General features: G+C 44.6%; 1 protein-coding gene across 1 annotated transcript; it reads right to left on the bottom strand.

Moving 5' to 3' along the window:
- Positions 1-8,328: 8,328 nt before the first annotated feature.
- ADAMTS1 (ADAM metallopeptidase with thrombospondin type 1 motif 1) lies at positions 8,329-13,902 on the bottom strand (the record flags this gene model as incomplete). The annotated part of the gene is made up of 9 exons (XM_079545677.1): positions 8,329-9,070; positions 9,447-9,622; positions 10,539-10,714; positions 10,817-11,003; positions 11,135-11,421; positions 11,717-11,884; positions 12,307-12,439; positions 12,903-13,249; positions 13,353-13,902. The coding sequence occupies 9 exons, from the start codon at positions 13,900-13,902 to the stop codon at positions 8,329-8,331; spliced, it is 2,766 nt and encodes a 921-aa protein (XP_079401803.1).
- Between the last annotated feature and the right edge of the window lie 2,513 nt (positions 13,903-16,415).

The following is a 16,415-nucleotide window of genomic DNA, read 5'->3' as shown; positions in this document are numbered from 1 at the left end:
CCTTAGACTCACCCAAGCCAGTGTCTTTTTGTGTATAATGTCTATTTCTTCAGACTGAGCTTTGGAAACAGGCTTATACAAGTTTTCAGCCCTATGCGAATGGAAGCATTAACTCTGAATTGCCTGGCTTTTGCAAGCGTATAGAAGATTCAAAATTATTTCATGCTGATTTTTAATATGTAATGCCTCCAACCTGCTGGTCTGCCGGGCAGCTGTTACTGTCTCCTGGGGTCTGCTCCAGCTGGAGCTGAATTCAGATATCTCTCTAGGGGTTTTCCTCTCTGACATCAACTATTATTCCTTCAAAAGTGCAAATAAATAAAACTATAAATTGAAAGAATCAAAAGAAAACATGTGCAGAGTTTTTTAATCTTTTTTTTTTTTTTTTTTTTTTAATCTTTTTTTTATTCATCAAAGGCAGCTGAGTCCCTCTAGTGCTTCCATGTTGTGCTCTGCACTTGTTCCAGCAGGAGAGTAATGAGGAATGGACAACATCCGTCTTAATGATCTTAGCATACCTTCAAATGTGACTGTTGGCTTGCTGGAAGGAGATGGTCACTGCCTTGTATTTAATTCACTTCTAAATCTGCCCCCAGGCCTGACTGAGAGATCTAATTTTGGATATATGTTTCAATAGATTTCACGATTGACAATTTGCAGTTAGCAAGTCCTTCACTTGTGGCCTTCATCTGCTAATAACAGTTTTACCCATATGAAAATCTTCTAATCACAGTTTGCCCTTAGGAATTTGGGAAGGTCAACTTTGTCTTTGAGTCCCAGTTCCAACATTCAAATATCCTTATATCCTTTTAGGGCAGTACTTACATTCAGTGTTCTGCAAACAACTAAAGAATTCAAGAATACCAAATGTGGTTGCTGGAAATGCTTTTTTTTTCTTTTCCTTTGAATAAAGAACATATTTGTTTAAAACATACTTAACAATATAATTAAGAAATCGGATATTTAAGCTATTGCCAACTAATTACATGAAGCATTATTTGTCACCCCAAACTGTCTAGGTACCAAGCATGCCTAAACAGAAGCCTCTGAGAAATCAAACATGAATGCTGTTAAGTCAACATGCAATTAAGATCCACATTCAACAGAAGGTTAGCTTTTATTTTGCATCTCTGAAGTTTTCTCAGTGCCATCTTAAATCACAATAGGTGTAAGCATGTGCTTAAACATCCTGCTGAATGACAGCTGCACCCCCAAGGCCATTTTTCTTTTATTAAAGCAGCTACAGACACGGCCCAGCAGTTCTGTGTCTCCCTTTAAAGAGTACTTCATGTTTTTGCTGCTTAAGTGAATTATTCAAACCTCTTAGTCTGCAAAAGTGGACCATATGTGTGAGAAGCATAACAAGTACGGGTTTTAGTAGGCTGTGGTAGGGATCAATGCAACTTTGAAGCCATTTCTAATATAAATAAATGATGTCCTGGTGATGTCAGGTTTAGCCACCCCCCCTCTGACAGGAATTGCAGAATGACCCACTTTTTTTCTTGCTATCTGTGCCTTCAGTGTGTTTCTGAGCAACACTTGTTCATGCTACTGCAGCAAACAGATTTTTCTGCCAGAGCATGACTGTCAGAAAATTTCAGAAGAGAGAATGAGAAAAATAGATGTGAATTGTTTTAAAACTTCATAACTGCTGATAGCATTTGCTATGAATTATAACAGAAAACTAGAAAAGTTTCTCTCTTAACATGTTTTGCTTGACAAAGAAATTTTTTATCCAAGCGAAGGAGGTTCAGGTCAGTTCTTACCCCTAATGCCATTTGCATTTTTGTACGTAAAGACCTTATAAAGTGGCAGTATATATTTAATTTGTTTGCAAGAAGACAGGCATATTTTCCTAGTTATCCTAAAAAATATATTGGTGCACAATTAAAATGGCCACTGCTTTCAGCTTGCCTGATTATAATCTCTACCATATGGCTTCCCTCTCCCCCCTACATTGGAACAACTAGCTCCTTTTTGTGCTTATAGGAAAATATGTTACATTTGAGTGCAACTAATATTGGATAAAATATTCATTTTCAAATGGAATATCTGGGAAGAATCAAGAGCTGATAGAAAGTCAAATTAGTTTTGTAGCTTTCTTACAGAAAAGCCAGGATACAAAGGATGACGGATTTTGTACTGGTTCAACTCAGAGTTGGGATGTGTGATTTAAAATATTGTCCAGACATCTGGGATCTCATTAACTTATGGTCTTGGGCTGAAACAAGACAAAGAACTATCCTTTAACACATTGAAGCTATCAAGCAAATGTAGTTAGCTTATGGGCAAAGGCACTGCGTGAAATAGTGCTTCTGCTGCCCGTGACCAAACCTCTTGCACAAGACCTTCCTGTGTTGTCTGGTGCCGTAAAATAGATCTGAGAGACACAACAGTGCTATTTTCATCTCTAGCAATAATCAGTCTGCCCCAGGCTTTGAGCTCACAAACGTTTATTGGAATATAATGTTGATATCCCTGCTTGTTGTGAACCTGATAGCTATGTTTTGACTTCCCTTATGTGGGTGTAAGTTGTTTTGTGATTTGAGGGTGAGTTCCAAGCTTGAATGCATATTTGTAGCTGTTGTTTAACTAGGAAAATAAAAATGTTTGGAACTGCTATTGAACAGATATAAGAAAGGGCACTGCTAGGAGAGGAGGCAATACCCATCTCTGTCCTTTCCCTGGCCCCACATGTTATAACAATGCATGTGGTTTATGCAAAATGGGGCAAAATACTGGATGGGTATTGCTGAACTCCTCTAGTAGCCCAGGCATGTCTGAGGGATTCACCCCTGTTCTGGGGGAGTGGAGCAAGGCAATTAATTTGCTGTCGTTGTGTGGTCTTCACAAGTGAAAACTCTTCACCTAGTTATGCCCACTTTGCCTTGAGGATTGAGCAGCCCTGACCATATCACATAGGATCTTTGCTCCAGTGGTGGTTTGTAGGCATGTTTGCAATTGCACAGGATGAAAAGCGTTCCCAGGTGTATGAGGCCCATAGCAACATCAGCAAGGCTGTGCAAGCAATTTCATAGCCAGCTGATGAGCAGAAGACAGACATTAAGTAAAGGTGTTTGCTAAGGAGTCTGGGCTGTTCTGAGGCTGCCATTCTAAATTTCTTTAGGGGCTTTTTCTTCTCCATTCCCTAACCTAACTAGAGGTTTACGACATTCTGTCCTTTTTTTTTCTTTTTTTTTCCTAGACCAAATCACCAGTTTATCGTATGACATCCAGAAAAACAGATCAAATAACATTACTTTGCATTTGTTTTCCCACTTGTGATATGACAATGGTAAAAGCAAAGTTCTCACTTGTTTCTCTGTGCAACATGTGCGAGACTTTTATCAAAACATATGCAGTGCTGGGATATTGAATGAAAACGGCTGTAAAAATAGAAATAATTGAATCCAATGGCCACGTTACATGGTACTGTGTATCAGCTGGGACACTTACTCTGTGAGCCAATATCCTATTGCTAAAAGCATAGCTCCACATACACACAGGCAACAGACAGCTCTAAAACGGAGTATCAGCTGCTAAAGTATATAGCAGCTCCAAACAATTTCAAGATTTTTCCATACTAGACACATACAGTTATTTCTTTACTATGAAAGCTCACACAGAGCCATCTTCTATAATAACTTTCTCTGCTCTGAAGCCACATGTATTACCATTAGTGGCAAAATAATTACTTAGGCAACACCAATGTCTAACACCTTTACAACAGACTCAAAAGAAGGGAACAGAGAAGCTTAAGAATCCTGTCACATACTGTTTTTTCTTTTTTTTTTTTCCTGTTTAATGCTAATTCTGTTTTTAGCAGTAAATTGAATCATTTCTCGATTTTAAAGCAGCTACTCCAAATTTTATAGAACCTATTCTTACAGTACTTATTCAGCATGGATGCCAAAATTTCACACACAAATCAGCCTAAAAAGTAGTTTTGAAGCATAAATGTATTTCTCCTTCAACTCCCAATTATTTTTTAATTTAGATGCCAAAGTCTGAAAATTGCATCCTGGAGATCTAGCACTCATTAGATTTACTTCAAGTTCCAGCCTCTTTAAGGCAATTATTGGGGGGAAGTAAAGATTTTTCCTGATAATCATAATGCTTGAAAAGGCAAAGAGCTACTGATAGTGATGTTGCTTGATTTGCCTCTCTCTGCCAACAGAATGACTTGTAGCCCCACCAAGAACTAAAAGTTAGCTCAGCCTTGAAAGCAATAAAACCAAGGGCGATTAAAGAAGACACATTTCATTTATTTATACACCTGCCTCTTCCCTTATCTCTGAAAATATCTGAAAATAGTGATTTTATCTACCAAGCCCACATTACTTAGCTACAACTGTTTACCGCTTGTTATCCCAAGAACATTCCTGATTAAACAGCTAAAGTGTGTTGCAATTCCTGCTCACCACAAACTTGTGCACAAAAAACACTTAACTCTCCAGCGCTTTGTAATACAAGCTATGGATATCCAGATGTTGGGGCAAGGGACACCTAGTTCACCTGTAGTCTTGAAAGGGCAGCACCGACTTAAACTGCTTCAGCTGGTTTTCCCTTGCTGGGTCACCACTTGCAGGCTGTCTCATAACAAGAAGACACTTTGGGAGGGAAGGGCCTATGATCGCACTGTATGAGAACATAATTTGGAGCATGTCATAGAATCATGAAGATTGGAAAAGACCTCTCAGATCCCCCAGTCCAGCCACCAGCCCACCCCCCCCACGCCCACTGCCCACGTCCCTCAGTGCCACATCCACACGGCTCCTGAACACCTCCAGGGACGGTGACTGCACCACCTCCCTGGGCAGCCTGTGCCGCTGCAGCACTGCTCTTGCTGAGGAGAAATTGTTCTTAATATCCATTCTGAATCTCCCCTGTCTTCTGTAACTCACCTTAAAAGCAGGATATAATTTCAAGAACCATATTACTGTCTAAAAGATGCAACTGCTAAAGATTCATGGACTGGTCAAAGAAAAATATGTAGTCAGTAAATTGAGTTGGGAATGAAGTCTTGGCCTTCTGCGTTACAACTGTGGGTTATGAGCCAACCAGCTGCTGCTGTGTTCATGCTCTAAAGAAATGAGTGCCACTATAGAAATTAGGCTATCATAGCCTTTTATTACTTCATCACTGATTTTATTATGCAACCTTCTGCAAGAGTGTGAAAGGTGTTGCTGTTGCCATTTCTTACTGTAAAACGTAAGTGTGTTTAATTTCCCTCACAACTTCCAACTCCTCACTTAGATCACTCAGCCCTGTAATTAACTAGAGCTAACTCAAGTAATACGGGCACTTCAGAAAGGCACTGAAAGTGTTTCTTGTTAAAAAAAAAAAAAAAGTAAATTGCTGCATTTAATGGGATCCAAATTCCCTTCTGTGTGAAAGGTGGTGCCTATAAAATATCATTGTTTCCTCCCCAACAGCCCCAAGTGCTACTGCAAGAGAAGTGTAAGTCAACACCCAGGGCTTGCTCTAATTGATATGGGCGGGTCTAGAGGAAGCTGTTTTGTCTGCAGGATTTTCTCAGCCCTGCCTTGAGTCTAGGTTGATGAGAGCAAAATTGGGCAATGACCCTCAACCAGAAGTCAGGGGACCTTGCCAATTTGGTAGATATGGAATATCTTGCAGTTATGGGACACTAGCTCCTTAGGCTCTTAAATGAAGAGTGTTTCAGGCAACACCAACAGACAGCTTTTTGTTAGGATACAACCAGAGTCTACAATAACATATTACACCATAACACCAGAGTCTACAAGGATTAAGAACAACTGAAAATTAGTTATTTCTCTTGCAAATATATATATCTATATATCCCTAAATTAAACGTGCTGCAGTATACACATGCATATGAATAGAATCAAAGAATCATTTAGGTTGGAAAAGACCCTTAAGATCTCCAAGCCCACCACTTGTCCACTCCGAGCACTGCATCCACACATCCCTTAAATACCTCCAGGGATGATGATTCTACCACTTTCAATGCCCAACCACCCTTTCTGTATGCAAATGTAAGCAAATAAAAATACTCTTCAGCGTTTATGAAAAAGTAAAGTGGCCGTCTCCTAAATAACACTACAAGTAAAATGTTCCCCAGTATTTTTACATGTCAAAGACAAAGTAATAGTTAATGATTAAGTGTGACATGATGAAAATTTTTCTATGTGCTTTAGAAGGGCCAGGATTTTATCCTTGGAATAAAGTGGGAACAATTTCTGCAAGACAGAGTCCAAACATTGGCAAAGGAAGTTTTAATAGATTTTTACATGACACAAAGCCAAAAGTATTCATAGATGACTGATGTCTCAAATTCCATGGCAAGAATCCCACTGAGCTCAACAGAAGATTTTCCCTCAACTGGAGTAGTCATGAGATCAGAAATGAGGGAGCAAAAATCAGTTTCTTAACGCTTAGTATGTATTTCAACATTATGAAACGTGTTACTAACAGTTAGAACAGTTCATTCATACAGTACTTTTACAAGTAATTAGAAGAACGTGATCATGAGGCCCTCCAGAATTTTGTGAGGGAAACCTCTGACTGCTAGTTAATGGTTTTAAATTCCAAAAGCGTCTTTCCCAGTAGGTAAGGTTAAGTGGAGCAGGTAAAACTGCTACTTTTGTACTTTCATTTATTTTTTGTTATATACACCACTGACAGCAATATTCCCTCTGTAAGCCCTTATTAAAATCAGAGGTGTCTGTCTAGCAGCAGTCCATATTTTTGAAGATGAAACAACAGTACTGAGCACCCAGATAGTAGTTAAGCAATAAAATACAAAATCACCCTTTCTAATGTACAGGTAGAGTTTTCCAAACCCCTTAACTAACGTAGTCTATTAGTAGCCTAAGCTACTAGTATTTTAGAAAAATGTGGTTTAGCTTTCTTCGTAACATTGTCAAGCAGAATAAGCTTGGATTCTAAGGCAGACTCGTTTTACTCCAGTGAAATAAAGACGCTCCACTTTCAAAATTTATAGGGTCCATTTATTACTTCTAGTAACATATTATACTGTATAAATACTCTATCCTTGTTATATGTCCTTTTAAAAAAGCGATAACTTAGAAGATCACATTAGACAAGAAGTATAAAAATAAATATGCTCATTATATGCATTTATTACAAATTATAACCCTTCCCAGAAGGGAAAGAAATATAAAATACTTATAAAGTATGTAACATCTATAGTAATATATTTTACTATATACATATGGAAAGCCATATTCTCTCATTGTCTATGGACTGGCACAAACTTTAATTATGCAAATGCTGGCGTACTGCTGTGGATGGACCTGCTATCCTTCAGCTTTGTCTTCCCGCCTTATCAGTGATTTGAGCACTACAAACCTATCAGAGGCCATTTAGGAGAGGTTCCCATTCATAGGGGATTTCTTGCTGTCTTTTCATCCAAATGCAATTTGCTATCAGCTGGGGTAAGGGAAAAATAACATGAGAGCACTGACTGAAACACCCACTGCCACTAGTCTGGTTGACAGGATGGTAGAGCCAAGCTCAAATCAAAAAAAGCCAGTGGAAGGTGTGCAGAAGGCACAAAGAGCAACTACTCATAGCTGCTACCTGCTCCATGAAGATTTCCACTTTTTCTAGCCTGTGCATTAGATGTCACTACAGTGGCATTAAAGTGGATAAGAAAAATGGACAGGAACATCGGAATGACATAAAGATGCTTTAAAGGAAATAATGAAAGAATGACATTCTAGTTATTTGTGGAGTAGAGTTTTTGCTATTTCTTACTCTTTACAGGTAGAGAATATGGCTTTGTTTTTATATAAAACTGTTCTCTGAAACAATAGCAGCCATGAATGACTTAGTTAAAGCTCCTTTTCTAATCCTGTGTTTTGCCCTTTGTGAGGTAGGTAAGCCCTGACCAATGATTTTAAGCTATCTTTTCCACTCCCCTTTGTCTTCTCTTCTTACGTGTGGGGACTTGATCAGTACCACAATATAAATCCAAAAGAAGGGAGAATTAACCAACCCCAAAATGTTTGCTTAAACATGCTTTGGCCACTGCTCATGTTTTAATTTGTAACAGACTTTAAAAAAGGAAGTTATATTACCCTAGGGCCTTCTCTGCTGAAGAAGAGTGAGTGAGATTGGTCTGCTATCCTATCAAATCTGCAGTTGGCAGGGTAGTTTTAGGATGCAATGCCAACAAAGGTTATTTTCACTGTCCCACCTCAATGGATCCTCACCATAAATTTTGTATGCAAAACGTATGCGCTACCTCTAACCCTCTTATTTTCAGTGCATTGTTCTGAAGGAAAAAAAAAAAAAAATAGCTTTCCCAACTTATACTATTTAACTACAGTCCGTAACATTGCAGAAGTCTATCAGGTGCTTCGGTTTCTTGGAAGGCTCACAGCTTTCTTGTGGCAGCACGCCACCATCGTAAGAAATACATTTCAACAACCTCTTTTTGAAGCCTTTCCCGCACGTCTTAGAGCAAGCCGACCAGTCCCCCAGTTGCCACTGTGGGCAGGGAATATCAGCACAGGGACGGATATCACTGGGCTTCAGCTCCCGGGCACAGTCAGTGGCTGGCCGCCCCTGGGGGTCCCGACACTCCACTGCCCGCCGCTGCCAGCCTGAGCCACACGACTTGGAGCACTCGCCCCACTCCTCAATGACCCACTCAGAGGAGATGATCTCCTTGATGGCATTGAAGGACTCTTTCTTTTTACTGGGCACCTTCTCTGACGCAGGCTGAGCAGGCTTCTTCACAAAATAGGTGAACTTGATCTTAGGCTGTGGCAGGTCCCCCACTGTGAGGACTTGGATGGTCAGAGGCTCCTTTAGAGGGCTGAAACTGCGGATCCTCTCCAGAGCTGCAGAGGAGCCGCTGTATCTCAGCACACTGCCCTTGTAGGTGATGTCCTGTTCCAGCGTTGACAGGGTGTAATCACCGTTGAGGACATAGGTGCCATCTGCAGCTTTGATGGCCAGGAAGCTGCCATCATGCCTAGCACCTCTGTGGTTCCGCTGCTTCACCTCGATATTGGTCGCCCCAGCTGGAATGGTGACCACGTCGTGGTAGCCCGGTCTGCCCAAGAGAAAAAAGAAAGACTGAGTTCTCCACTGATCTCTGGGACAGGGGAGGAGCTGCCTCACACAAGGCTGAATTTCATTTGGAGCCAAAGCATGAAGCTCACAAGTTGCTGACCTAATAGAACTAATGGATTAAGAGATTTGCAAAGTCACATCCCACGTTACTGCTGTGGCAAAGGCATGTCCCATGTAACGGGTTTCCTTTAACACTGAGATCTGACTGTGAGTCATCATCAGTCAACTGTCTTTGACAGAACAAATCTCACTTCCAAGGATAAACTGAGACAGTATCTCACTGAATTGGAAACCAAAAAGCCTACACCCACAAAGCATTCCCCAGAACAAAACAGCAGCTGCGCTCACGCACTCACTTTGCTCTAACAAGTGTTCCAGACACTTTTTTACAAGTGGATCCATTGCCACCGCAGATCCCGCATTTGTCAAACTTCTTATTGGAGCCTATCATCCGGTCACAGCCAGCCTTCACGCACTGTCCCTGGACGCACACAGAGGTGGAGTCGGGGCTACACGGGGTGCCATCCACAACCTTCACAGGAAACCAGGAGGAAGGCATTCAATTAGAAAATGCACATTCCTTTGAAATTGCGAACAAAATACATACAAAATGAAGAATATGAACAGAGGGAAGGCCTGCAGCACCCAGATTTTTAAGGCCTTTCAAACTAGAAACCAAAGCAGTCTGTAGGTAATTGGAGCTACATAATGATTCTTCAACTCACTCGAAAAAAAGATAATGCCGTGGTGATTAAAGAAAACAAGCAGTTTCGGTTTTTATTAACACCCACCCCACTCCAGAAGAAGTCCACAGAACTGTTAGTAATTATGTGTAGAGGACATTTTTCTTCTCATGTCACTAGAAGCGAGTATAAAAGAAAGTACAGAACTAAAATTGCTTTTAATGGTGTCCAATCAATCCTTTCCTTCTACGAGTACTCCTCTACAATAAATATCTGTGTCATCACCCTGGCAGTTACTGGCTCTCAACGTCTAATGACAGTGAGTTCAAGTAGCTACGCAAGATAAGTTATTTTTCCTTTTGTTTATTTTAAGCTGTCAGCGTATTAGTAACTGCTATGACAAAGCACTGATATTTTGGCAAGGAACCATAAGAATCCTCCAAACATATCTCAGTGCAATCAAATTGGTGGAAGGAGAGGGAAGGAAACTAGGGTGGAGTGGGTAGAAGAGGTGGTTCGTGTGAAGTAACTGCAACCATGTGCCAGAGTATTTAAAGCATGCTGGCACCAATCAGACTGTACATGTATGGAGCAGAAAAGGAAGAATACTGCTTAAATACAACACAATCTCATATTTCTGACCTAGCTTAAATACAAGAAGAACATAATCTCAGATTTCTACACTCCTTGACTCTTAACTTCACAAAGAGTAGGAGAAAATAGAAGTCTGCTTCTTTAGGAGGATGGGCGATAGCTTTCAAATACCTTTGGCTGTAAAACAAAGAAGTATCCCGTTCCTTTCGCTCTGCAGACCAGTTTGCATCTGTCCTTTGGAGAGACACCAGCATACTTGGGTGTCCACTCCACTGCAGGTCCGCTTCCAAAGGCAGATTTGGAAAACTCATTGTGCTTTTCACATTGTTCTTCTCTAAAGGTTTTGCCTGCAGGCAGAGGAAAGACAGGTGGACATTAGATCAACTTCTGTACACGGTCTTCGCCCAGAAGATCCCCTTCCCTCACCTCAGAAATGGGGAAAAGATTACCATTGTTATCCGGGCAGTCCTCGATGTTGCACGACCTGTACTGCACCCTCTTCCCCTCACAGTACTTCCCCCCATTCCTCGGAACAGGGTTGTCACACTCCCTGAAAGAATACTGCACACCACCGCCACAGCTCCGTGAGCACTCTCCCCACGCTCCCCAGGACCCCCAGCTGCCATGCACTGGGGTCTGAAAGGACAAGCAAAAGGAAACCAAAACAGTTAGATAAAACCACAAATACTTTAACACAAGCTGCTTGTAAAAGAAAAACAAAACAAAACTAAACTAAAAAAAAACTTCGAAGTCTGTAGAATACTTACATCATAATGCTTCTTCTCAGTTTTATTCACACACTTGCCATTCATGCACCATTTCCCTTCCCCACAACTGGTACCATCCGCCCAAGGGAAGTGTTTGGTTTGGCAGACGAGCAGTCCTCCCGAAGTGCCGGTACACCACAGAGTTGTGCACGTACTGGCTGCATCAGGGCAGTGCTTGGATTCATCTCCAAAAGTGAACTGGCACTGTCTGTTGGCATCATACAGCGTGCCGGGCAGGTCAGAAGGAAGCTGAATTGGTCTGTGGGGCTTGTCCAACAAACACTCACCTGAAAAGGGATAGAAAAGGAAAATAGAGCAGATGGTGCTGTCAGTGAGTTCAGTTTTAGAAAGGAAAAATGTATTGGCTTCTGTGAAACTGCATTTGCATTGCAGCATGAGTTTTCCAGCCAATCTGTGCCACCGTTTTTGTACAACTAAGGGCCTTCTAATGTCATTGGCAGCATGCAAAAGGTTAATGCTGTCTTCAGCAGAAAGCACTCCATTAATTAAAAGGGAAAAGAAGCAAAGCAGTAAAACACAAGAGCATGAATGCCACATGAATGGAAAGTTTAATCATCTTACCATGACCATTATCCAAGAATGTTGTAATCATGTAGGCACTACACGGAGACCAGGGCTGGCTGCGATCCAGGTTGGAAAGCATGGATGCCATCATGTGGAAATCCCGGCTTATTCCATTAATGCCAGCACACTGCTTTGCATCGTCATGAGGCATGTTAAACACGTGGCCTTAGGAACAAAAAAAAAAAAAAAAAAAAAAAAAAAAAAAAGTTTGTGATTTCAGCAGGTCTGTCCTTTGCATTACCAATGCTACTGTAACTCTGGAGCTACTCATAGTCAGGTCTTTAAATACTGAAAGAATAGTGGGATCTGAACAATGCCAAGTTTTAAGCAGATTACAGAGCATCTTCTCTCTCCTCACAGGCTATTTTCCTGCAATCTCAGTCCAACACAGTTCTCGCAGACAAAGCAGTGTGGCCTGGAACTGCTTTCAGCAGTGGAACCCTGCTGCACTGCCAGGCTGTGGTGCTTCCAGCCTTGCCAAGGCAGCACAGGGTGCCCAGTGCCTGTGGAACCGGGAGCTTCCAGTCTCACTGCATCGAGCTGCCTGCAACTAATCAGCCAAAATCGCATTTTAGAGCTTCAAGTACCTAGCTCATGGGCTGTTGTGAAGGCAGCCTGCAAGCCGTCGTCTTCTATGATAGAGCAACTGCGGTTTAGATCACAAACGGTTCCCACATCGGCCATCCCAAGAGTATCACATGTCTTGGCACCACAGAGGTCCTGCAAAAAAAGGCAGTTCATTATTAATCAGATCAGAGCCTTCACCTTGGCAAGAACCATCCCACCCTGGCAGCTTGCCTTCACTTATGGAAAGTGCATAAATATTCAGCACTTCAATGGGTACGATGGCAAAAATCTGTCTTTGGAACATACACAGGGCTTACACGTAGAAGCAGGATGCATAATTTCCATACTGACTCTGCTAAAAATATACAGCAGAAACACACTGCATATCACAGAATATCCCAAGCTGGAAGACACCCATAAGAATCACAGAGTCCACGTCCTACGCTGTAAGCTTCACATAAGACAACACAAAGGATACTGAACCCTAAACAACAAAAACTCATTTCAATTACAGACTGTTTTGTAGATCCCGAAGTGCCTCCAAATGCTTTTTGGGAGTCTTTGGGGGGTGGGGAGCTACAGGCAACGGGGTAGACTTGGCCTCCTTGTCCCTCACCTGCCTGGTGAAGAGGATGGCAGTGTCATAGTGCTCGGCGTGCCGGTCACTGGGCGGGTTGTGCTGCTTCTGCCAGCTGCAGAAGTTGCGCAGAGTCAGGGCAGCATTGGAGGAGATGTCGGGTCCTTTGCGCTCCTCGTAGATGACCATGATCTTTACCACCACCAGGCTGATGGAATTGCGGATGCTGGGGTGCTTGTACAGCTTGGCCGCCACTGAGAGCAGCGTCAAGAGGTAGTGCTTCAGTCCGCTGCCGTGGAACTCGGCCATCGACTGGTCGGCCACCAGCATGGTCTCCACGTAGCGGGGACTGGAGACGAATCTTTTCTTTCTTTTGCTTCTCGTTTCTGCATTGAAAAAGAGAGGGAGAGTGTGCGCACGTGAGCAACGCACGAAAACTCCGCGCCCGAGGGCAGCACCCAAAGCCCCGCTCCCACCCGCGCTCGGTACCTGCGTGCTCCGAGGGCTCCGGTTCCGGTCCCGCCGCTTCGGCTCCCGCCCCCGGCTCGGTCACGGCGCAGCGGGATGCGGCGGGAGCGCGGGGCCCGCGGAGGCGGAGGAGGTGGGGACCGAAGCGGTGCCCCGCGGCTCCGGGCGCGGGCTGGATGAGATACTCGCGGCCCCGCAACGAGAAGGCGCCGCGCATCCCCGCACACAGGCTGAGGGCGGCGGCAGAACCGGGGTCCCGGTTGACGGTGCCGGAGTAGAAGCAGCGGGCGAGGTCGTCTCCCGGCGGCGGAGAGGAGGAGGAGGGCGGCGGCGGCCCGCCCAGGTACTGCAGGGTGAAGTCCGGGGCCAGGAAGCTGCTGTCGGGCTCCAGCTCCAGCGTCAGGCGCTCCCCGAAGGCCTCCAGGCGGAAGCGCTCCCGGCCGCCGGCAGCGCCCAAGCGGCGCGGCAGCACCAGGGCCTGGCGGGCGGCGGGGCGTTGGGCGCTGCACAGCCCCAGCAGCCCCAGCAGCGCAGCCAGCACGGGCGGCGGCGGGCGGGCGCCGGCCCTCATCGCGGCGCGGCGGCGCGGCGGCTGCGGGCGGTGTGGCTGAAGCTGAGCGGGCGGTGCGCGGCGGTGCGCTCGCGGCGCGGGGCTGTCTCCCGGCGGAGGGGCGGCCGCGGGTCCGCGATCACTGCGGAGGCGGCGGAGACTTTTCCATGGCCTTTTCGGGAGGGGTCTGCCAGAGGGTCCCGCTCTGCGGATCTCCGCTCGTTACCGTTCCTTTCCCCTTCGGCTCTCTGAGCTTCGGTCGCTCGCTCCTGCGAAAGCCCCGGGACGGCCTCGAGTGCACTTCCACTCTTGCGGGCGGCGGCGGGGACGGAACGAAGGCGGCCTGCGAGCCCCCGACCCTCCTCCGCGATCCGAACGCCTCCGCCGAGCGGGGTGAGTGCGGCAGCCCGGTCGCCGCCGCCGCCCTTTATGGGGTTTGTCCGGGCCGCCCCCATCCCCGGCGCGGCCCCGCCGCCCCCCACCGCGCCGCCCCTCGGCCCGGGCCGTGAGCTCACTGCGTGCGTAAGGCGGCGGAGGGCGGCCCCCGCCCCCGGCTCCCCCACCGTCCTCGACGGGGAGGGAAGGGGAGCGGTGCGGTGGGGCTGGAAGGGCAGCGGTCCGAGCGCGAGCCGCGCTGCCGAACGAGGGGATGCAGCCGGCCCCCTCCCGCTGATCCTCAACCCCCGGCTGGGCTCGGGGTTCCGTTGCCACTTGGTTGTGCTTTTCCTTTTCGTTTCTCTCCCCTTCTCCCTCCGTTTTTATTTCTTTCTTTCACTTGAAGGAGTCCTTGTCCGTGCGCAGCCTTAATGGCTACAGTCAGCCGTGCACCTGTAGTTCTGGGAAATGGTTCTTTATAAATCACTTATATAGAGGCATCTACGTAGGGGCAGGCAGCGTTTTTCCCTGAGGCAGCCCCAGCCGTACAGCTAATCCACATTGTAGTGCACAGCCCCATCAGCAATGCGCCTTCCTACTCGCAGAGGCCTTACTGAGGATCAGGGCAAAGTAGTGGTGAGCAAATGTGGTAACAGAAACCGAAGCGCTGTACCTATCGGTGACAGATGCTTCAGTGCCAAGCAATGCCATGCTTTATGCCAAAGCAAAGCTCACAGGCTGGAGGCAGAGCAGCATGCATCATCCTGAGGGTGATGTCTTTGTGAGAGAGCAAGTGTTTCCTAAACATTCGTCTAAATGAGAGGATTTTCGTTCTCGTTTAGACGAATGTTGCATAAACTTGGAGACATGTTCCAATGACAGTGGGACAGGCTGATTACCTGTCTAAGTCAAACAATACATTTGTCTCCCACAATATTGTGAATGGATGAACTGGAGTTTCCAGTTTCTTATTCCACAGAAAGTGCTGTCATCCCACACTGATGAGCAAAATCAAAGAGGGAACTTCACTTAGTATGTAGCAACCCAAGTCCTTACTTCTTTAGCAGAGCCTTGTAACTCAACAGTTGCATCTGTGTGCCCATCTGCCCTTATTTTTGAGATCTGGTGATGTGTACTCAACTCTGCTTTTCTAGGATAGGAAACTCAACAAAGGTGTGGTCCAGTTATGCTGTTAGTTTTCTTTTGCATCTGATACATACCTAACACTTTTTGTAATTTATTTTTGAACGTAAAAGCTCGAAATAGTTTGCAAAAAATATTAATTAAAAATACAGAAATATCCTGGTCAGTGTTGATAGAATGTGTTGCTCGGGATGGATGGAGCTCCACCGAGGACATCCCTAAAGCCACGAGCAGCTTTGTCACGATGTTTGGCAATTCCTTTTTGATATTAAATTAGGCATTTAAATTCTCTTGACCACCTTAAAAACACTTTTTGCATGATTGAGGTCTTCCCTGTATTCCACCAGGTGGCAGTCGCCTATCACGGATATTTTTTGAACAGTGTTTCGAGGTTTATCTCTCTGTTACCATCTCTGCTCTGGTGGAATTGCCTTTACGTTTTAGTGCTGTTCTTAATTCGGTGATTATGAGAGTTGGTTAAGAGTTTTTTATATAGTGTCCAATAACATAGTTTAGTTCAGTGGCACCCACTCAGCAATTGCCTTATTTTCCAGTTGTTGCTGCTGAGGATGCCCAGACAGGAATATTAGTGATATACGTGCACTGAGCACAAATTGAGAGAATAATTACAATTAGAAGCAAAAAGTTTGGCTCCTGACAAGAATGTTAGCATGTAAGACTATGCATATAGTCATTTGAGTGTTTATTTCTGCAAATGATTCCAATGTCTAGCTGTATATGCAAGGCTGGAAAGTGTACGTGTATCTATTTGCAATCCATATCCAATGCATATCAACCACACGTTTTGTATAAATGAAAATCTATTTAATGCACATATAAGAGTGTTTTAGAAATCTAAACGTTCTGAAATCTTGCTTAATTTCGCTCAGTGGGATGAAAAGTTGCCGTTTAGTCCATTAACAGTATTTCTTGGGAAAAAGAAGTCAATAACGTTTACTGCAAAGGTAGCCGCCAGATGGAGCTCATCGATCACTGTATTTTAATAGTGGAAGAAC

This window comes from Tetrao urogallus (genome assembly GCF_951394365.1).
Source record: "Tetrao urogallus genome assembly, chromosome: 1".
Classification (NCBI taxonomy): Eukaryota; Metazoa; Chordata; class Aves; order Galliformes; family Phasianidae; genus Tetrao; species Tetrao urogallus.
Note: the sequence above shows the minus strand (reverse complement) of the source record. Positions and strands in the feature narration are given on the sequence as shown.